The sequence below is a fragment of the Eumetopias jubatus genome, unplaced genomic scaffold (genome assembly GCF_037043125.1).
Source record: "Eumetopias jubatus isolate StellerSeaLion01/CBP00866 unplaced genomic scaffold, mEumJub1_p1.0 scaffold_16, whole genome shotgun sequence".
Classification (NCBI taxonomy): domain Eukaryota; kingdom Metazoa; phylum Chordata; class Mammalia; order Carnivora; family Otariidae; genus Eumetopias; species Eumetopias jubatus.
This window is the reverse complement of record NW_028274822.1, coordinates 62,064,152-62,087,073: the sequence shown is the minus strand read 5'-3', so window position 1 is coordinate 62,087,073 and position 22,922 is coordinate 62,064,152. Positions and strand designations below refer to the sequence as shown.

Here is a 22,922-nt window from a genome sequence, read left to right as displayed (position 1 = left end):
GATCGCAATGTCTGATTGACCAAACCCCTAACCCTGGAAAGACCATTAAGATGGCCCATTAGATGGAGCATTCTACCATCTTCGGGGCCATTTGAACACTTACAAATGGCTTATCAATATGTCCTTGTCATTGTTTGCATTTTCTCAGGACAGACTAAAACCTTACAGAAGGGCTGATGCCACACCCACGGCTAAGACACGCTTAGAAAAGACAATTTTCTTTATGGGGTATCCCCAGAGAGACCTCCAGTGATGGGGAACTCATTTCATTGGGCAAATAATTAAACAAATAGGGTGCTGCTAACACAATGGTCTTACTACTGTCCTTACTATTCTCAGTCATCCAGTAAAGTTGAATGGACACATGGTAACTTAAAACTAAAGCTAAATTAACAGAATCGACTGGACCGCCCTGGCCAGAAGTTCTACCATTGGTTTTGATGGCAATGAGATCGACACTTACGGGAAAGCACAAATTAACATTTCATGAAATAGTAATAGGAAGACCTATGCCTTTGATGATAGAACCACATGTGTCTTCTGTACTCATAAATTCTGGTATGACTCAGTATTGTAAAGCTTTAATGTATTATGCCAAAGTATATTTCTACCAGGTAAAGGAAGCTTTTCATGACCCTCCTGCAGATGGCTGAACCTTCCACAACTTAGAACCTGGAGGGTGGGTCATTTTGGAAATGACACCTAAGAAAGACTGCCCTTGAACCTCAGTAGAAGGGACCATACCAGGTTCTCCTCACTACCCAGATGGCAGCCTAACTTCAGGAACTTGAACCCTGGGTCCACAGCTCATAGTTGAAAGGGCTCCTCCGGACTCTCGGAACTATATATCAGCCAGAGATGTGAAGTTAAAATTGACCACAGAGGTTCTTCCTCAGAATCATATGACGCTTGGGGTGGACAACTCTCCCAAGATCATGGATCCAAATCTTCATCTCCAGTATGAAACCTTTATCCCTTTTGCCTATTTGCTATCTGCCTTTTCTGTCTATTAATGTGTGGGAAGACAATACTATAATTAGGATTTCACGAACAATAGCTACTGTAGGAAACCAACTGCTGGATTCGTCTTGCTAAACCAAAATCAGGACTTGAAGGACATCCTGAAGGCCACTATGTGCCTAAATTGTCCTGCAGGTCCACTTTATAAAGTTAACATACTAAATCTACATACCCCTTCTTGCCTCAATTTAACCCAATCCTGGAATGGGAAAACAGGATTCACTGAATGCACAGACAAAAGATGCTACAGGACAGCCAGTGTTGATCAGACCATTTGTAGGCTTGCTGTTAGGCCCATCCATTTGGGCAGCCTTTCAACATGTGATAATACACTATGTGAGTCTTGGATGAAGGATGCCAACACCTCTATACCCGGCAATGGGTCTATGATTGCTAATAGTCGAGGGAGCCCTTTATGTACCTCCTGGCTACACCTTTACATGTGGAGTTTTGGGCAGTGTTCTACATCTGGAGGGTGAAAGGACAAAGTGCCCTTGCTGTGTTTACTGTTCCATTGTCCCTTCATAATACCTTGGAAACGCAACAGTGTTCCATTCCCGTGAATTTACCTGAAAGAAGTTTACTGGCAGATGTTAACCCCTCCAGAGGTGCGTCATTTGGAAGGTCCCTTCCTCCTTGGCTTGGAGTTATTACAAACAAACATACCATTAGAAACTTACCCTTACCTCTGGCAAACCCGTCTAACAGCCATGGCTACACAACACAAGTCCCCAGGCTCTGTCACTGCGGTGGTTTTAGATAATGGGACTGCTTTAGGTTACTTGTTGGCTGAACAAGGGGGAGTCTTGTGCCATAGCAAATAGCCCGTTGCTGTTCCTAGATCAACACCCCTGGTTTTGTAGAAACTCCAACGCAAGTAATGAACAAACAAGCTCCTCCTACACAGGTTGATACCTCATCTGATACATCCTCTGATTTACTTGAAACCAACTGGTTTGGTTCACAGCGGGGGACCAGGGCTAGGAGTTTATTTACTCAGTGTCCTGGTCTTATCCTCCTAATAGGATCACGGTCAGTCCGGTGTGCCATGTTCTCTCAAAGGTCTCGCATGCTTGCAGCCATCAGCATGTTAGACGGTCACACTGCGCTCAGGTCTTAAGAGGTTTCAAACTAGAGTCAATCGCTGAGTTCCTTACTTTGCTTTTGCCTTTTCTCTATGAAAGTTTTTTCCCAGCTTCCGTGGCCAGAGTGCTTCCAGCCACTTCTGCTTTGGTGCTACCCGACTGGAGTTGATTTTTGCTCGCATAAATTCCTAAAGCTTTCATATGCCTCACTTTTCTCTATTAACACACACATGATGGGGCACCTGGGTGGCTCAGATAGTTAAGCGTCTGCCTTCGACACAGGTCATGATCCTGGAGTCCCGGGTTCGAGTCCCGCATCGGGCTCCCTGCTCAGCAGGGAGTCTGCTTCTCCCTCTGACCCTCTCATGCTCTATCTCATTCTCTCTCTCAAATAAATAAATAAAATCTTTAAACACACACACACACAATAATTACTGAAGTCATGTTCGCAGTGCTTATCAAAGGCAGCAGAGAGCAAACACTGCCAACTTTGGGCTTTAATATGCAAGCTTTCCCAAAGAGCCTGGATCTCCAGCCATGGGTGCTGTGGGTTGTTTGGGGAAACAGGCGACACACTTGTGGAGGGACACAGATAAGCAGAGCGCCATTACTTTGATTTATTGCATTCTGAAGTACCATGGGGGAGGGCCTGAGAACAAGTCCGCTTTATCAGCAGTTCTAAAGCCACATTACCTGAGATTTACATTCTGGAGGGAAAAAATGGAGACTGAATTTTTAATACGTACATCATCCGAGATTGGGGTTTTGGCCCTGATAGAAGAACTTGTACGAGCCTGATAAGGACTGTGTGAGATTAAAGAGAGACACCAGCTAAACACCGCATCCCGGTGAAAGACGTGGATTTAACCAGAAAGCCACATACTTTAGCATAACACCTCCCTTTGGGGCTTGTCAGAGACACTTGATGCGTGCAGGCCGCTCAAGGCAGCTTCGTCCCTGGGGCTCACCGCCAGCCCCAGCATTCCCGGGAAGGCCCAGTCCGTGGGTCACACTTCTCTGCCTCTCTGCTCCCTTTCACTTCTCATCATCCCGCCCGTAGTTAATCGTCTGTAAGGCCTGAGCTATGAGCATCGCCATTTCTCGGGTGCCCGCAGCAACCACTCTGCAAGACATGAGGTCGAGAGGTCCACCTGAGGACAGAGAGAGAAGAGAGGGCGCTTGAGTTCCTGGAGAAGGCAGAACAGTCCCAAATGAGGACTTGGCACACGCACATTCCAAGGAAAACAAAGGTCCCGGGCCAGGTGCGAGGCGGGACCAAACAGCAAGGTCTGGACATGGGCCTGACCCGAGTGAGGGTGCAGCCTCTCAGCACCCGCTCTGCTGTCCCAGCAAGAGAGCAGTTGAGGCTGCGCTGGGGGAATGTAGGCTCAGGTCCGGCTATCGGGACTGAGGTTCGCAGGACCAGCTGGACCAGGACAGGGGAGAGTTCTCAACTGTCTGCTGCTTGGGTGGCACCAGGGACCCCATGCGATGGAAGTGCCAACCTAGCAGGTCTGGGTGGGGCTTGTCTGAGCAGTAACCCAGCGCAGGCCGGCTAACAAGTCGTGACTAAAAAGCTAGAGAATGGGATCTAAAAAGATCGACCCAGTCTCAGACCCCTTGTTCCTAAAAGTTAGACTAGGAGGGGTCTGCCTGAAGCTAAGCAGAGTTACGGGGGCAGAGACGCTATGGGATTTGCCCCCAGGGGGTCAGTCACTGGGACATGAGGACCTTGAAGTTGAAGGACAGGCCACCTTTTGGGGTCCATTCCCCTAAAACCTCACAGCGTGCTGACACCGTACACCACGCTGACCCCGTGCTTCGTTACAGGGTGTGGGGGTGCTAGCCTCCTCTTCACGGGTTGGCAAGCGTGATGCTTCTTTTGCCCACCTCATCGGATCTGGTGGGGTCAGAACATGCACGCTAGAAAACAGTCAAGTGTACGCAAGTGAACAGTGGTGGTGCTGCCACTATGTGGCCATATCCCGACCCTGGGGTCTCTCTCCCTGCCCTGGGGCGTGGCATAGCAAAGCACAAAAGCTGACGAGGCACTGGCCCACTGCTTTTCCAATGTCCTCACACGGTCTCTCACCAACAGACTCTGGGGGCGGGGGGGCATTTGGTCTGGTAGTATTACTGGCTCTAATCTGGCAGACGCTGGGGCTGGTGGGACACTGGGTCTGGTCCCTGCCGTCATTTCCCTGGGGATGGACTGCGGGCCGAGGGTCGGAGGGGCTCACCTGAAGTGTCCATCACAATGCCACCTGCCTCTCTAATGATAACTGTGGCAGCAGCCAGGTCCCAGCAGTGCAGGCCAAACTGGTAATAGGCATCGGCGGCCCCCGAGGCCAGGTGGCAGAGCGCCAAGGTGGAGCTCCCGATCACTCGGACCCTGGAGGAGAGGGAAGGGGGCAAAGGCTCCTGTGAGTGCCGCTGGGCCCGAGTCGGATGTCTCTTAAATAGCTGACGTCATCCAAAGTCACCCCCCTTGCCAGGCATTCCCAGTCATTAAACATGAGCCACGGGGCTTCTCTAATAAGTTCTAGATTCAAGACCTGGGGTGCAGAGCAGTGCCACCCAGGAGAACTTTCTGTGAGGATAGAAACGTTCTGCACGGTGGGAGTCACTGGCCACCCGTGGTTGTTGGGCACTTGAAATGCGGCCACTGCAACTGAAGAACTCAAGTCTTAACTCTACCGCCCTTTCCCTTAAATTTAAACTGCCTCGTGGGGCTAGTACAGCACAGACCTAGAGAGGGTGAGAGGTGGGAGCAGATTCACTTGGACTTGGATTTACTTTTCCTGAATATTTGCTGGAGTAATGTCATTTCTGAAGGGCTCTAAGCCCACACAGGATTTGCTGGTTGGGGGCCTTAAGGTCCGTCACTTGGCTTCTGGAAGCTGATCGGAAAGGAACAAAGGTCTCCTGCCGGTTCCCTGACAGCTGGCTGCACGAGGTAGCACCCTGGCCGCTGAAGCGACACACGGCTCCCCCGGCGTCCGCGTGGGGCGCGGGTGGGCCACCTCCCATCACGGGGGATCTTTTCCTCTCTCCCCGGGGAGCTGTGAGCAAGACTGTGTGTTTGGCACTTTCCTCTTTGGCCCCGGGGTGTTCTGGGAACTGAAAAGTCATACCCGTGAGCTTTGGCGTGCAGTAACCTCTCCATGTTGCTCAGGAACAATTTCAGAGTGGCAGGGTCCCGTTTGGGGCCAATTTCCGTTAGAACCAAGGCCTTGGAGATATCTGCAGTAGAAAGAATGCCCCGTGATCAGGAAAATCAAGTCTCAGTTCTAACTGAATAGTCAGGGTTCCCTCTGAAGCAAACCTCAAGTATCTGCCTCTCCTTCCCATTCGTGAAAGTACCATCTGTTGAGAGGTTTACGCCACGAAGTTTTTCTGATAGCTGTGTTGAAACGGAAGGACACGGTGAAGAGAGGTCAACAAAACCCGCACCTGACTATTCCATCCTCACTCCTTTAAGGCTGCTTTCTGTTTCAGATTTCAGAGGGAGCAGATTCTCAGTTCTTTCTCTTTTCAGGGATAGTTAGCATTGAAGAACCTGGAAGAGTCAGGTGGCTAATGAAAATCACCATCATTCAGTCATAAATAAAAGCAAAATGACTCCAAACTGGGACCACCCAATGTTTGAAAGACAAAAAAGAAAAAAAAGCCTCATCAAGTACATCTGCCTTTAAAAACCTTTCTTTAGGGATGTCTGAGTGGTGCCGTCAGTTAAGCCTCTTACTCTTGGTTTTGACTCAGGCCTGATCTTGGTGTTGTGAGATTGAGCCCCATGTCGGGCTCCATGCTCAGTGTGAAGCCTGCTTGGGTTTCTCTCTCCCTCTCCCTCTGCCCCTCTCCACTCTCTCTCTCTCAAATAAATAAATGAATCTTTAAAAAAAAAAAATACAAACCTTTCTCTAACTGCTACGATCACAAAGATAGAAATACCATCCCTGTGGAGAAAGCAACTTTTAAATAACAACTTTGGAAAGGGAGTTCTCAGGAGTAACCCCACTGGGTGTAAAGAAGGTCAACCCTGTGGCCTATGGCCACCTCAGGACAGGGGCGGGGGGTGGGGCAGGGAGCTCAGGCCAAGCAGCTGGTTCTGGGGCGGGAGCAGGAAGCTGGCCGGAGGGTGCCAGGGGATGTGCCTGGGCCCCCTTCCCATGCCTGAGTCACGGGCAGGCGGTCACAGGCAGTTTGTCTTTGCTTTGCTATAGGCCCAAACACAACGACACTTAGTCTGTCATGTCTGGTCAGGCCTTCTGGCTGAGCAGTCAGCCGCAGCAATGTATTCAGATAACAGAACAAGGCCACTCCACGAACTGGAGGGGAAGCACACTCCATAAGTTATGTCTCTCAATGGGTCCAATCCTATGTCGACACCTGCAAAATCTTTCACTGAGGGGCCGGATAACGGTCCTCCTCTCAGACAGAATCTATATCCGTTTCCCCTTTTCTTAAATCAGAGGCTCTTGTTGTCTACTTTAAACCACTTTCTCAAAATCGCTTGGCTCCACACCAGTTGCCTGCCTAGGAGGCAAGGCCTGAATCACTCCCTGCCACGCACACCAGCACCAAAGCTGAGCCACTGACGCATCTCCCATGTGTCCAGTGTGTGTGCAAGGGGCTCTGGCCACGAGCGGCCAGGATCCCTGGGGACAGGCCACTGCCCGAGCTCCTGATTCTCTCTCTGGGCTGCACACTGAAAACATATTTTCCCAGGGGAGGGAAAGAAGACCTCTTTTGAAGAAAATGACATCAATGGAACCAGGGACAATAAGCGCTTTAAACAAACAGTCACTGAAGCAATGAGCACTTTCCTTCAAACACTAGCATTAAAGCAACATTGGTAAGAGTCTTCTTGTTCGGGTTGATTTGTTAAATTAGTAGCATTTTTAAAATTTATGAGATGAATGTTAGAGTTAAGTAGAATTTGGCTGGCTAGTGTAAGAATCTAATCACTAGGGATAACACTTTTGGTGGGGGGGATGAATTCTGAATGATAAATATTTCTTTTGTTATAAACATTCTCGAAAGATAACATATTGAAATTTGGGGAGTGACTGTTAAATTAAAAAGGACGAGGTGTCCTAGAGGAGGCCGAGGAGGGAAACAGAAGTGAAGCAGCAGGGCATGTTGCCTGATCTTGCTTCTAATTTCCTTATCTAACTTCAAATCTTCCACACACACCCACACACAAACACTGTACTTTAAAAAAGCAGTTCATTCTGTTACTTGCTGGTTTGATAACACAACGTATCGAGTAAATCTTTCTCCACCATTCCATACTCATGAGGGGCCACATGCTGTTCCACTCAGTGGAAGGACTGCCATTGGTTCAGCCACCCCCACAGATAAACATTCTCAACTCCTGTTATTATAAACAACGCTGTCTCTTCTCCTCTATAGGTTTGCCCACCTGTGTTGATAGTGTTTTCAGGATAGAATGATAGAAGTGGGATTTCTGAGAGTATGCATATTTTAGATTTTGATCATTTTTTTCCAAATTGGCCCCCCCAAGCTGTATCAGTAGTACCATCGTCCCCTCCCCACTAAGGTATGATTCTGTACTATTATCAATTCCCTAACAGTATTCCTCACTCTGCAGTATATGCCTCAAGAGTGATTTTCTCAGAAAGCTAAGATCAAGAGAATAATCCCTACATATAAGGCGTTTCCTGGCTCCAGGATCTCAGTCACCCTGGGAGGATATTAAGGAAGACATTGACAGTTTCCTTCCAGGAACTAGAAAGCCAATTTCGATAGGGAGATAAGCACCTACTTTTAATCAGGTTCCTAAGAAGTGACTACTTGGATGTTATCTAGACTTACTGTGACGATCATCTTGCAATATATACACATGTTGAATCATGATGCTGTACACCTGATACTATGTAATGCTATATGGCAATTATACCTCATTAAAAAAATTTGACTACTTGTTCAGGCCAAGGCCTAGCCCAATCTGTCCTCATCGGAGGGCTGCGCTGGCTGCAGGGTGAGTGAAGAGAAAAGTCCCTGGAGGGCCAGCCCAGACAAGTAGATACCCCTACACGCAGGGCTGGTGCAAGAAGAGCAGAGGGTTTCAGACTAAGTGCCCACAAGCCTATTTCAAAAAGGGAAACTAAGCAAAGTGTGGAAACAGCTCACATTTACCAAGCTCTTGGTCTCTCCAGACAGGCCAGTGCTAAGCACTTTCTACTTATGCCTCCATTCCTCTGTTCCATTTACAATACATTTATGATCCCATTCCTCCTTTGCCTTCACTACCGCACTGCCCTTGTTTCACAGGTGGGGAAACCAAGCCTAAAGTGACCTGCCCGAGGTCATGCGGCCCTTAGGTGGTGAGGCCAGACTTAAACTCAAGCTTGTCCAGTGATTATGTGAAAGAAAGGATTTCTTCCCATAGTTTTCAAATCTGTGAGGAAATATCTCTGTATCCAGTTCTTCCCTCTCCCGCTGCAATGTATCCATTCTTTCTCACTCTGGCTAATATTTTTTCCCAAATGACATCAAGAACAAGGAAAAAGGAAGCCTGAGTGCTGCCACCTACAGGCAAAATGGTCTCTATGGTTTTATTTTGCCACAGACAAAACAATATTTATCATCTTATGATTATTTCTAGCTACCCATAATCACTGATTTTTGCATTTTGTTATCCCTTATACTATATTTACCATATTTTAGCTCAATCAAATGCTAACATATATATGTATTTTTTAAAGATTTATTCATTTTAGAGAGAAAGAGCATGAGTGAGCAGAGGGAGCACAGAGGGAGAGGGAAAAAATCCCAAGTAGACTCCCTGCTGAGTGCGGAGCTGAGGCGGGGTGATCCCACGACCCTGAGATCATGGCCTGAGCCAAAATCAAGAGTCAGACGCTCAACCCACTGAGCCACCCAGGCACCCCCCCATGTATATATTTCTTAATTTAAAATATTCTGTAATTTCATGGGTGTGTTTGTGGGGGGGGTATTGCTTAATGGGTAGAGAGTTTCATTTGGAGAGAAAAAATTTTGGAAACAGATGGTAGTGATGGTTGGAAAACACTGTAAATGTAATTAATGCCACTAAATTACACATTTTATTTTTTTTAAGATTTTATTTATTTATTTGAGAGACAGAGAAAGAGAGAGAGAGAAACAGCATGAGAGGCATGAGGGTCAGATGGAGAAGCAGGCTCCGCACTGAGCAGGGAGCCCGATGCGGGGCTCGATCCCGGGACTCTGGGATCATGACCTGAGTCGAAGGAAGTTGCTTAACCAACTGAGCCACCCAGGCACACTAAATTACACATTTTATTTATTTTTTTAAGATTTTATTTTATTTATTTGAAAGAGAGAGAGAACAAGAGAGAGGGAACACAAGCAGGGGGAGTGGGAGAGGGAGAAGCAGGCTTCCTGCCGAGCAGGGAGCCCGATGTGGGGCTCGATCCCAGGACCCTGGAACCATGACCTGAGCCAAAGGCAGATGCTTAACGACTGAGCCACGCAGGCACACCCAAAATTACACATTTTAAATGACAAATTTTATGTTATATATATTTTGCCACAAAAAAAAAAAATCCAAAAATTTTGAAGTAGGTTATCTCTGTATACTTTTTCAACAGATTTTAGGATGAAAAAAATCGTCCATTAATAGACTTCCAACAGTTTGAAAACCCTTGTTCTGGCTGAGCAAGGTTAAAATACCCCAAGTATCAAAGAATAGTGTTGTCTTAAGAGAAATTTTACAACTTAAAGGTAAGAGAAGAAGTCATTTGTAGACACCAAAATATGTACTCATGGAAAAGGAGTTGATCATGCTTTAACGTCTGGGAAACATCCCCTATGAACACAAACTGCTTTTGCTGAACACAGAGCCCCCGTGACAGCACTTACACCAGTGGGTATTTTTACACACATGTCCTAATTCTTTCAGACTTCTTATAGACCATTAACAGCTACTCATATGAAAATAAAATTTAATTCTATTTAACTTAAAAACATAAGTACTAGAAAAAAAAAGTAAGTACTAGACAGATGAAAGGTTGGTGGTTTGGTGGGGGCCGGGGGAGAGACAGAGTGTGGGGAAAAGGTGCTCAGGGGCACAGGGTTAGAACCTGAAGCCCCAAGTGAATGTGCAGCATTGTGAATGCACTAATTACCAGTGAATGGCTCACTCTAAAATGGTTAATTTTAAGGGCACCTAGGTGGCTCAGTTGGTTAAGCGTCTGACTTGATTTTGGCTCAGGCCTTGATCTCCGGCCGTGAGATCGGGCCCTGCGTCAGGCTTCCTGCTGGGCGTGGAGCCTGCTTTTAAGAGTCTCTCTCTCCCTCTGCCCTCCCCTTCCCCCACACGCTCTCTCTCTCTCTAAAAATAAAATAAAATGGTTAATTTTATGGTATTTGACTTTCAGTTCAATATGTTATCTTAAAATAGTTTAGAACTTGTTCTTAATAAACAAGTAATTTGAGGGAAAAAAGTATTGTTTAGAATTCTGGTGAAGAACTGGAAACCTCTGTAACAGCCACATAGTTTTTAACTTCTCCAAATCCCCTCTGATGAAAACAGAACAACTACGAGAGCAAAAACGCAAAACTGCAGACACCATCTATGAAAGAAACTACATCCACAAAGTATATCCAAACCACAAAACACAAGTGGGTGGAGGAAACCTCCAAAAGCCACAAGACCACATGTCATCAGGAGGAACAGAGAAGCACTGAGAACCTGTTGCACGCCAGAACAGGAGAACCTCAAAATCACCAACAGCCACTCCCTGGAAACCAGCGTGGGCCAATGTGAGAAGCTCACATGGACAGGGGCCATGCACACCCCAGTTCATGAGTCCGTGGCACTAGGGTGCATGGCCAGGGCCGAAGGGAGGGAGCCACCAGCCCTATGATCTCTCATAACTGACTTCTAAGGACCTCTTAGGGGAAGAATACAGCACTGGACAGAAATACATGGGAGTAAACTCCAAATTCTAGAGCTAGAAAAAAATACAAAAAATGTCCCGAACTCGCCCCCAACCCCACTCTCCACAAGTTCCTCCCAATTTCAGGAATACAGATTTCAAGTAGAAACAAATAATTAAAAAGAATGATGGGTGGGGCGCCTGGGTGGCTCAGTTGTTAAGCGTCTGCCTTCGGCTCGGGTCATGATCCCGGGGTCCTGGGATCGAGTCCCGCATCAGGCTCCCTGCTCGGCAGGAAGACTGCTTCTCCCTCTCCCACTCCCCCTGCTTGTGTTCCTGCTCTTGCTATGTCTCTTTCTGTCAAATAAATAAATAAAATCTTAAAAAAAAAAAAAGAATGATGGGTGAGTCTCACACACACTTACATGGGAAAAAAAAAGAATAAGAGAACAACATCTCTCCAGTCAATCAAGGATTGAAAGAAAGATTTGTCCACAAAACAGAAGTACTTTTATGTAAAAGAAAGAAAGAAAGAAAGAAAGAAAAAATACACTAAAAAACAGCCTAACTAGAAAGTGGAGGGGACAGAACTTAGGAAGACTTGGAAAAGAAAATATTTCAGAAAATAAGACTAAACTGAAGGAAAAAGAATAAATAAACAGAATAGATTGTGCTTTATAAGAAATGAAGGGCAAAAAAAAAAAAAATTGGTGGAACTGGTAAAAAGGATTAAAGCGAAAGTGACAAATAGAAAAGATAAGCAGAGAATATCCAACATCTGTATAATAAAAGACCCAGAGGACAAAAACAAAAGAATTTGGAAATGAACAAATACTAAAAACTATAATTCAAGAAAATTCTTCTGAAAGTTAAAAAAAAAAAAAGTCTTGAAATTGAATACTGAAATGGTGTACCGTGACATCTTTAAAAAAGAAAAAAAAAGGAAGAAAGAAATGGTGAACCATGATGTGCCTAGGAAACTGAAAACAAAGAACACTGAGATATACTCCATTAAAATTACTTTACTCTAAAGAAAGAGGAAAAAAAAATCCCTTGGGCATTCAAGCAGAAAACTGAAGTCCCTTATAAGGGAAAGAAAATGAAACTGTCTTCAGACTTTTCAACAACAAGGTTATGCCAGAAGATGACTGAGACAACTTAAAGACTGTCAACACAAGAAAATGTGAGCCATGTGTTTTATTACCAGAAGAACGGATGTCCAAGTATAAAGGCCACTGATAAGCTGTTATGGACACATAAGAGCACAGGGAAGGATTCTAATTATTATTCCCAGGAGGTCTTCCTGAAAGACCAATTGGAGGAAGTTCTTGGAGTGTAGTTCCTGAGCCTCTTTCAGGAATCTGTGAAGTTAAACTAAGGTATTATTTGCCTTTTTCATGGTATTAACACTTGCACAGAGTAGATAAAGCAAGGCAGGGCACCCCGGTTCTGGTGGTCACTGCAGTCTTCTCTGCTACACTCACGTTCTGGGGGAAAATGTGTCAGTTTTACTCCAGAATGAAGAAGCTGCAAATATTATGAATTGTATTAAGTCTTGAAGCCTAAGCACACGTCTTTTCAATATTCTGTGTGATGAGGTGGGAAGTACACATGGAGGACTTAGATAAGCTATAGAGATTCAGAATTGGGTATCTGGAAGACATTTTCTTGAAAATGAAAGAAATGAGCCCATCACTTCAATTGCTAAAGTTGCCAATGATAAAATTCAAGCTTTCAAGGGGAAATTAGAATTTGGGAAGACTTTTATCTCCCACCAAAAGCTTGACACCTTCCCAACACTTAAAAGATTTCTCATAAGAGTGGTGATACTAATGAATATGACTTCTTAGCATTTTAAGATGCAATAGGTCAACATTTAAAAGACCCTGAAAATCTCAGTGAACCCATATTTTCCAAATGACCAATGCATGATGTTACAAAGTCATCCACGAGCAAAAGATCCATTCAAAGTAGGAGACTGCCCAATGGATTTCACAGTCACAGGGTACAAAAAAATTCATTGATATGTCATTAGATTTCACACTGCAACTAACCTTTAAGAAACCACCACTTCTTGAGTTTGGGTGTGGCATCAAAGAAGAATATCCTCGATTATCTGAAAAGTCTGTTAAAATATTCCTCACTCATCCCTTTTCCAACTATTAATCTGTGTAAGACCTGATCTTCTTCATACATCAAGATAATACATTACAACAGACTGAATATAGAAGCAGATATGAGAATCCAGTTGTCTTCTCTTAAACCAGACATTATAAAGGGATTTGGAGAAAATGTAAAACAAGGCTACTCATGAAAAACTGTTTGGGAAAATATGGATTCTCATTAAAAAAAAATATATATATATATTATTCATGTTAACATGTAATGAGTTGCTTATTTTAAAAGTTTCTGTTTAAGTTTCAAATGCATAAATACCAACAGATAACTTACATAAATGAAAGCTCTTTGGGGGTCTTCAATAATTTTTTCAATAGTATAAATGTAGGGCGCCTGGGTGGCTCAGTTGGTTAAGCAACTGCCTTCGGCTCAGGTCATGATCCTGGAGTCCTGGGATCGAGTCCCGCATCGGGCTCCCTGCTCAGCAGGGAGTCTGCTTCTCCCTCTGACCCACTTCCCTCTCGTGCTATCTCTCATTCTCTCTCTCTCAAATAAATAAATAAAATCTTTAAAAAAAATCGTATAAATGTATTGGTCCTAAGATCAAAAAGTTTGAGAAATGCCGTACTAGTGAATGAGCTTGAGCTTCACACAACCAAAATGACTGGAGATACATCAACATAAAGGGCTGGTGGGGGGTATTAAATCTAATTTATTTGTGGAACCAAGACTACCCGCTAACTGATAATTCTAGGGTGAGAGCATCGCACATGTGGCTGGCTGACCTGCCAACCAACACACATACAGCACAACCAACGAAAGGTGGAAAGGTAACAAGGAGAGGGTGTGACTAGTAGGATGAGCTAGCCAACTGCCTTGTTGTAACTGAGAGTAAAAGGTTATTGTGCTTTAATCATATACTGGAGTATATGAGGAGGGGGAAGAAGAAGTTACAAGCTAACTTAAATATTACTGAGAATAGGGAACCAAGAGACAGTAACCCAAAAAAGAGAGGACTAGGGATAGTATAGAAAAATTTTTATATAAAGGAAATCATTGGAACAAAAATATAAACCTTTCTAAATACCAAAATTATACCAAAACAGAGAATAAAAGCAAAAAGAGAAAAAAAACAGCTGCTTATTTAAAAAAAAAATAAACATACACATACCTAAAATACACAATGGAACAATAACCACTTTTTAGATGGTATTCCTCAGGGGGAGGAAGAGACTAAAGGGCAAGGACAGAAGCTAAACCTCTTCAAATATACTATGTTTCATAGAGTTGACTTTGGAACAATGTACCTTTTATAATTATATATTATAAAATTATATATGTCATATAATTATATATAATACCTTATATAATTACAAAATAAAATCAATTTTTTAAAAACTAGTCCTCCTAAATTAAAAACAAAGTAAAACAACTGCATCTAAGTGATTATCCTCAGTTGGTGGCATAGGCGAAGGGAACAAAGAACCACTTCAGAGATTCTCACAGCAGTCCAACTCCAGACCCTTGTGGGACGTTCACTGAGGAAGGAAAGAACTCTAAAAGACAAGACAACACAAAACATCCTCCCAACTGCTTTGGGTAGTGGTTTGTCGTTAGTAGGGCAGTATTTTTATTTAGAATCTATAATTGGTGTACGTTGTGAGATAAAGAGGAAAAGTGATTGTGTGACATTACTGAATTTATCATTCCTGGTGTCACTGCGCACGCGGGTTCCAGCACAGGGAGAGGAGACATAGACAGAGTTAGGTAGAGAGACCTGTCGTCATGAATATGAACTGAAAACACCAGTGTGAACTCATAATGTTTTTTATATTTAAAGACAACTTCCTAGCTCTGTTCACCTAGAAGACCTAGCAACAAAGACTGACCCAAGAGCCACAAGGAGCCCTGAGAACTCAGGGTGGGGCCTGGAAGGGCTGTTTCCCACAGGATGAGACAACTGGAAATTTGAACACTGGGTATTTAATGACTTTAGGAGTGAGTGATAATTTTTAGAGGGGTGTGTCATTGGTATTGTGATTATGCATTTCAAAGAATCATGTATGTTATAGAGATACATACTGAAATACTGACTAGAAAGTGATACTAAGTCTCAGATTTGTATCAGGGACTCGCTGGGGGTGGTGGGAACTGGGTGGCGCTATCAGGGTTGGCCTTGAGTTGACAATATTGGACACATGGCGAGTCATGTGGGTTGACTGTACTTTGTCTACCTTATACGTGTTTGAAATTCTGCATGGTGGGATGTGAAGAAAAAGGTTCTAACTGAAATTCTGGCCTCAATCGAATCCTCTACCCCATCCAGTGTAGTTCTGTTTGCTTTTTACTTTGTAAATGGAAGCCTCCTGGAAAGGTGTGAAAGGAGTAAGGAAAGGAGATAGAAGGATCAGTGGTGGGTGTCCTGTTTCCTCCAGAAACGTGTCCTAACCTTAACAATGGGCATTAAGGATCTTGTGCAAAGACTGAGGTTTCTTCTTTGATAACGACTCTCATCTTTGGGTACCATGTACCGGGGACTTTACTGAGCACTTTCCCTCATAGAACTGCATTTAGTCCTCAGTTCCCATCATGTCACTGCGCCTAGCACATGAGGACGAAGGTTCGGGAGGCTAACTGAGAGCTCACAGCACTGGAGGGGGGCAGAACTGGGACTGCAACCAGGTCCGCATGACACCTAATGACTGCGCCGCAGGGTGCGCTCTGTCCTCTCCATAGAAACCTCGTCACCCCGCAAGTACTAAACGACCAGCGCCAAAAACAGCACATCAGACTCTTTTTAGAGTTTTTAACAAATGAGCTCCAGAACATGGGCAGTTTTGAGACAGGCAGGAGCCCCAGCTGTGCTGCAGAAGTGGTTTGTGGCAGGGTTTGCGCAGGATCAGAGGGCCTACGACTGGCCAGATGTAGAGGTGATCCAAAGGCCCTGCCCACGTGGGGCTGAGAGCCCTGCTGAGGACGTGAAGTTGTCATGCACCACTGAGCCACACAGGCAGCCGACCAGGAAGCCAAGTGTGTGTGAATGGAGCTGAGTGTTCTAACCGAATGGAATATAGAGCAAAGTTCACTTAAGCGTGTTTAATGACATGCTTCCTCACTACTGACTTACACAGTTTGGCCTGAGTGGTTACCTCTTGGCATGTGTACCTACAATTAACGTTACTTTTTGTACAGCCAAACAAAACACTTCTGGGAGAGGGAGACGTGGGGCAGGGCTGGAGGCTGTTCTGGAATCTCTCTGGGACTCAGAAGCAGGACCTGGTTAGTGTGTCCTGCCGGCCCTACCTCTGTCTGAAGCCTCATGTGATTTTCCCTTTCCCCTGGGCGTGCGCGTGACTCTCAGGGGCCCCTGGGGGAGCCTCCTTGGTTTCCCCGCGGGGCTGCACTGGCGGCTCCAGGCACACAGGGCTCCTGTCCCCCCACCCACCCAGGGCCCCTTGATCGGCGACACTCTCACCAGACCACAGATGACAGCTGGAACACTTACTCTCCTCACTCACTGAGGGGCAGCTGGAGGGCAGGGACACACCGCACTCCTCTCATTGCCTCTGAGGCCATCTAGACACACAGGTATCATCCGGGGAGGAAGACAAGGCAGAAAAGAAAAGGGAAGAATGAAGAAAGCGGGAGCATGCCTCATGGTGTCCTGCTGCGGAGATGTGCAAGTGAGAGGTTCGCAGCAACTGTGCTTAATACCTTTTTAGACCCAAACGCGGACATGAGGGAGCTTTCAAAGTCTCTCCTCATCTAGCTGCTTCGAGGCTAGGGCTCTTCTTTGACTTCTGCCCCCTACAGGACAGTACCTGTCCCACAATGTGAAAAAATATCACTGACCTCATCGGTGTGAAAGAAAGGCCCAAAAGACCCTGAAAAGCCTAAGCTGGTGTATTGTTACCGATACACAGTTATACACAGTTTGACATAACCACAGTCGCTTTATAGAAGCTACTGGATGTCCCTGAGGTTCTGGTTTAGGAATAACGCTGTGGTGTGTGGAAACATCACTTATTTACACGACTCATTTCCATGGCCACCCATCTTACGGAAACCGAACCAGCGACAGTCCATCCACACCCAGGGGGCCACGGACTGCATCTGGGTGGCATCGCCCCGGGGACGGCGGGATGACCGACGTCTACCTGGACGCTCTGAGGGCCCAAGCACGCTTTTGACTCTGCCCTTGTCCTTGGATTGCTAGGGACCAAACCATACTGGTGACTGGGTTTCTCTGAGCATGAAAGCTGAAATATTCGAGGGTAAAACAGAACGAGACTATTTAAAGCTCCTGGCCACATCCACAAAAACATGAAGACCCAGAACCGGCTGGCTTTCCAGGTCCTCAGGGACGCAACGTCCCTAAAGAAATTGAACCCTCAGCAGGGGAGTTCCAGCACCGTCTCCCAGGATGGTGATTTTGGCATTTTCCATTCACACTTCTCACTCTGAAAGGAGCTGAGACGAGCCGCATGAAGCCCCACCTGTCTCCCCGGAGACCCGGAGTCGCTGGCCGTTGCAGAAGGCGCCCCGGCCCCTCCGGCCCGTGTACAGCCGCTCCTCTGTGCAGTGGTAAATCACTCCAAATTCAAGCTGCGGGGTGCAGGGGCAGGACGGAAAACAAACGTGCTTCACTCATTTGACAGAGACAGTAACACAGTAATTCAAAGGGGAAGGATTCTAGGTGTTACGACCAATGTGATGGAAACTACCTTTCAAAAGGGAATTGGAAAAAAATTAGTGTCTCGGTTCAAAACCAGACATGAAAGCAAACTGCCTTTAAAAATATATTAAAACGAATACAGCTTTATTAAAAATTAAACTTATAATCAAGCATTAGTAACCGGAAGTTACTGAAAAAGCTTAACTCTTCAGAAAGGCCTCTGTTTGGGGGGGGGTGGGGGCTGGGGAAGGCTACTTGTGACTAATGCACCCCCACAGAAACCCTCAAAGTTGCTGACGTGTGAAGAATTAGGAATACATCTGTAAAGCCGATGGACTTGGACTCCAGGACGGCCAAGCAGGAGAGGGGATTCACCAAGGAGGGGCACGGCACTGAGCAGGCGGGGCGCCAAACCACTGCCATGCTGCGTACAGCAGGTGACAAACGCCTCAGAAAGCAGCCTCCCAGTCACAAACAGTGAAAAGAAGAGGCAAGCATGGAAAAAAATGCTGCCTTACGCTCCTGTGCTTTGTTTCTTGCCTCCACCGACTCGTCACTATTCGGGGTTAACAGGGGCAAGTGTGTGTGGTCTGGGAATTGGCCATGTTTTCGTCTTGCCGGAAAATGGAGAGAGACCTGGGCCTAGTCTCTTGGGAAGAATCTCGGCTGGCCTGGGGTGAGCTCGACCACAGTGGAACGGACTCCCTCACAATGCAGGAAAAGGGTTTATTGCTGGGAGGATCATTCAGTCAGTTTTCCAGCAACACTTAATTATCCTTCCCTCCTTCCCACCACCCTGGCTTTAAGGGGGTTTCCAAATCAGAGTTGTCCTAGAACCATGCGGGCCTCTAGACCCTGTGCCCCCAGGGTGGTCGGGTGGCCCGGAGGCCTTTGCTAGCAGGAGAAAAGGGTGAGGAAGGCTGGAATGCGCCCCTGGACCAGAGCCCTCCACTACACGCCTGGCCCACCTGCACGCACTCACACTAGGCCCATCGGAGCTGCAGGCCTCGCCTCCGGAGACCTTGCCCGTCCACCGCAGTTTTGTCCTCCCCACCCAGCTGCGGACATGCCGTCATGAGTGTCACCCTCTGAGCTTATAGCTCAACCTCCTACTTGGTCCCGATGACACCGAACAGAGAAACAAGTGAGCATGTAACTCCTTAACCAGATTTCGATATTAAAATTCTTTTGTATCTTCACCTTCACCTTTTATGCAGGTATAAATATCTCCTGGTCTCCATGCCAGGGACATCGCTGCTAGTGTTGAGAATGAAGATGAGAAAACAGTGCCTAGTGGAGGGCTGCTTTTGGAGAACACTGAACCCCCAGTCCTATTTAAATGTAACTGTGGTGAATGCACAGAAGTGAAGTCTTTCCTCAGCATTGCTGCTTAAATTGATTAATGCCCCTGATGTGGGTCTCATGCTGTCACTTAGCTCCAAGGGTGATGGGAACCCTGAGGCAGCCGTGTTCTCAGGCTAACAGCTAGGGAAAGATGGAGAAGAACTAATGAAAGACGGGGATTAAAAATGTCCTCCAAAAACAGGAGTTTTTTCTGTGTGGGACTAGATCACACGCCCCAGGGGTTAAAGGGGGACTAACATGGAGTATTTGCTCAGAACTTTCCTTTCCACGCTTCTTTGGCAGCATCACAGAAAGACCATGGTGGAAACAAGGGCCTGCCACCATGGGGGTGGGCTGGCCATGGAGCCCCAAACCCACACACCCCAAAACCAGTGTTCCTTTGTTTACTTTCTTGGATCTGAAAAATACATGCTTGGATTTATTAGTCATGACTAAGGCACATGACAAAGACAGAAAAACAGGAGTATGGGGACCAAATCCAAAAAGGACAATGCTAAGCCAGGCCCAAGGGGTTCAGGACCACCGGCCTGGGGGAACCCATCCACCGCATACCTCTTGGTCTACAGCAAATCCAATGCTTACTGCCACAGTGGGAAATCTGCAAAGAAAAACAGAATGGTTTACAGTCTAAAACGTAAATGGTCTCATGCAAACTCTGTGTGGCTATGCTATGCAACATTGTCATTGGAGGCACAGAAGGACCTTTCTACAGTGTGGGTGGGTTTGTTGTTTTTTTTTTTTTTATATTACTTCCCACAATTTCACTAACTGCTTCCAAGACAAATAGGCTTAGTGGACCATGGTGTGTAAGACAGCTGACCCTGAAAGAAGTATTCTGAATGTCGTGTACGACTGCTATAATTCAACAATGACCATCAAGTACCCAACTGAGAGGGATTTTAATAATCAGCTTTCCGGTTTTCAGAGACATAAAGGGACAGTAGAGACCTCCAAAAAGGCCAGACCTATGTCCCCGGTGAGGTGAGGAGGGACCCCCAGGAGGCGGCATCACAGCCTTCCCCCAGAGGCCGGATCTGGGTGACAACTATCCCCCCCCCCCACCCTATCTCCTGAGTGAGCTCCCAGGCAGCCAACTGCAGGCCTGGGCCTGGGCCAGAGCCATCGGAGGCGGGCTGTGACATCGCAGACTGCCCGTGGTTTTATTTTGTGGTTTTGTTGCTGCTGCTGTACCTCTTCAAGATAATCTCTCTCTTATGTGAAGATCAGCAGAGCTTACCAGCAAGTAGGAAGAAGCTGGGTACTACTAACCTACAGGCAAACTATGAAACCAGTCCTCCACAGAGGTGAGCCTAGACTGAGGCTGCGGCGGCTGGCACAGTCATCTGGTGGTTGGCTCACCGAGCAAACACACCACACGCCAGGCTCCACTTTAGTATCTGGGAAAGCTCTTGCCCCCACCTGCTTCAGCCCTGATGCTGCCGGACACAAGAATGAACAGAAACTACCTCAGCTGCAGTGGGCAAAGGTTTCTGATGTCTTTAGGCCACAAGGATCGTTACGCTGTGGGCCTTGAAGGTGTTCTGGAAGCTGAGGGCCACTGGGGCCCACAAGAGGCCCTCTGGTGGTTGTGTAGGTTTCACCACATGACCCGGCTCAGCCCACCCTGTCCCTGTTACCAGCACAGCAATGACAAGTGAGACAGAAGAACGGGAGCCTCACTCAGCGAAACACACCTACGAGGAGAGACCTGAGGCTCCACCGGATTCCTGCCCAGGGTGGGGGGGGGGGGGGTTGTCACGCTTTAGTTCACTTTAGTCTGTTGACGCTGTGGCGGTCACCAGATGGCACTATTCCTCAAAAGGCAACATGTGGGCATGACGGACTAAATTCTCAAGATAACCCACGTTAAGAAAAGGGCGATGATTAACATGATAGATCAGGATGACTTTACATACTTACAAATAAACACACTATTTGATGCAAAACACAGAGGACAGCACCGGGAACGAAGCGCCCCCTAGTCTGGCTGTGCTCCTACTTTTTCACTCTATATAAGGAAACGGAGTGTTTCCTGCTCATCTGGGGAGGGGGCTCTCAGAGTGGGGTTCTGCACTGCTGGTGTCACCTGTGTGCTGAGAAACGCACATGCAGGGGATGCCTGGCCTGGAAGGGACCGGGAAGGGGCCCGGAACCTGTGCCAACCAGCTCTCCAGGAGGCCCACGTGTGTTCGTGTCGTGGAACCAACCATCTGTGGAAATCAGGTCACCTTCGGTGCTCTTGTGTCCTTGGACAGCTCTGACACACCCCACACCGGTCAGAGCTTCTGGAGTCGAGGCCATGCCCCTATCACCTCCCTGAGCTGCGGCTTGCCTCCCCTCTCCCCGAGGGCCTCTCTGACCTCCCTGAAACCTTCTGCTTTTTGACTGTTATTTGCTCAGTCAGACTAGGCCTGGCCCGCTGCCAGTGGGTTCCTCATCCCGTCTCATGACGCCTTACGAGAGTAAGCATTAGGCTTACTCTCACCTCCACGGGCAGCTCTGGAACGCCAGCCCTCGGGTGCTGCTGTCCACACCCGGGATCCTGAGGCTGCTGGGCTGCACATGCTTGTTTCATAGCCCTGCTCGTTTCTCCAAGGGCTTCCTTAAGGGGTCCTTCTTAATTCAACCCAACGTTTTAAAGATGACAAACACAACAGTTTTAAACAAATGAGTATTTCCTACATGCTGAGAGTATCTCAGAAATGGAAAACCTCATTTTAAAAAAGATCAATACATGACCACATTTTTAATGAGACTATCAACCTACTAGAGGTTTGTTTATATACTCCTACCTCAAAGAATGCTGCTTTGGAAAAGACAAAGTCTTAGAGAAGAGGACAGGTTAAGGGCCAGAATAGGGGCGACCCGTGCTGATGCTCACCTGTGCACAAAGTTGCAGGTGCCGTCAATGGGGTCAACGATCCAGGTGGGGCTGGGGGTGAGCACGCACTTGGCCCCGGCGGCTGCAGACTCTTCCGCAATGAACCTGTGGTGGGCAGGGGCTCAGCCTGAGAAAACTCGCCAAGAACTCAAGACAAAGTACTTCAAAGTGCTTCTGGTCCCATCAAAGACAAAGCAGACACAGCAGAGATTTCACTATGGCTTCTCTGGGTCAAACAGAGGCAGAGTCTGTAAAGGACCATCTGCTTTTTGATCTGTCTGCTAGCCTACTTACTCAGCAGGATTTAGAAAACATGAAGTGACACCTCAACGTAAGAGTTTTGGGAAAGCATCGGGACGTGTGAGTGGGCCAGGGGGACAAACACGAGAATGAAGAATGCTGGGAAACAGACTTTAAAACGCAAAACTAAACTCTGCTCTAATTTTAGTCTGGAGGAGAAAAGGCCAAAGACAAATGATAGAGCACGAGGAACACTCGCCAGGGAGCAGGGCCCAGGACTCGGGCTTTAGCTCTCCCACTAGTGGTGCTGTGGCTGGGGTGGACTGAAGCTGGACCCAAGGCACTGAATTTCATCTACAGCCGACACCTCCCAGGTCTGTCCCCGGCCTGGCCTCCTCTGAACTGAAGACGAGGTGACAACTGTATCTGCCCACCATTCGGGCTCAACAGGAGCTGCCCTATCTCCTGAGGCCCTTGCCACCCTGGTATCTGGCCTAGGAGCCCCTCGGTGGGCCACACCTTCTCCTTCATGCTCTGGTACCCCCCAGCCTGTAGGAACACGGACAGCCCAGGACTCAGGCTGTGTACTGTCCTACACCAGCGAGAGTGGCCCCTGTTCCCGGCCCTTGCCT

The 22,922-nt window shown here is 46.9% G+C and overlaps 1 protein-coding gene across 1 annotated transcript in view; it reads right to left on the bottom strand.

Annotated features, from left to right (window-relative positions):
- Positions 1–2,708: 2,708 nt before the first annotated feature.
- The window catches only part of IMPA2 (inositol monophosphatase 2), a 42,536-nt gene continuing 22,322 nt past the window's right edge, over positions 2,709–22,922 (bottom strand). The window contains exons 3-8 of the mRNA XM_028089328.2: positions 22,051–22,155; positions 19,722–19,767; positions 17,626–17,734; positions 5,240–5,348; positions 4,346–4,497; positions 2,709–3,256 (exon numbers count right to left, since the gene is read on the bottom strand). Of these exons, the coding sequence (XP_027945129.1) occupies positions 3,141–3,256; positions 4,346–4,497; positions 5,240–5,348; positions 17,626–17,734; positions 19,722–19,767; positions 22,051–22,155 (637 nt within the window). The 3' untranslated portion in view covers positions 2,709–3,140. The remainder of the gene's footprint in view (positions 3,257–4,345; positions 4,498–5,239; positions 5,349–17,625; positions 17,735–19,721; positions 19,768–22,050; positions 22,156–22,922) is intronic.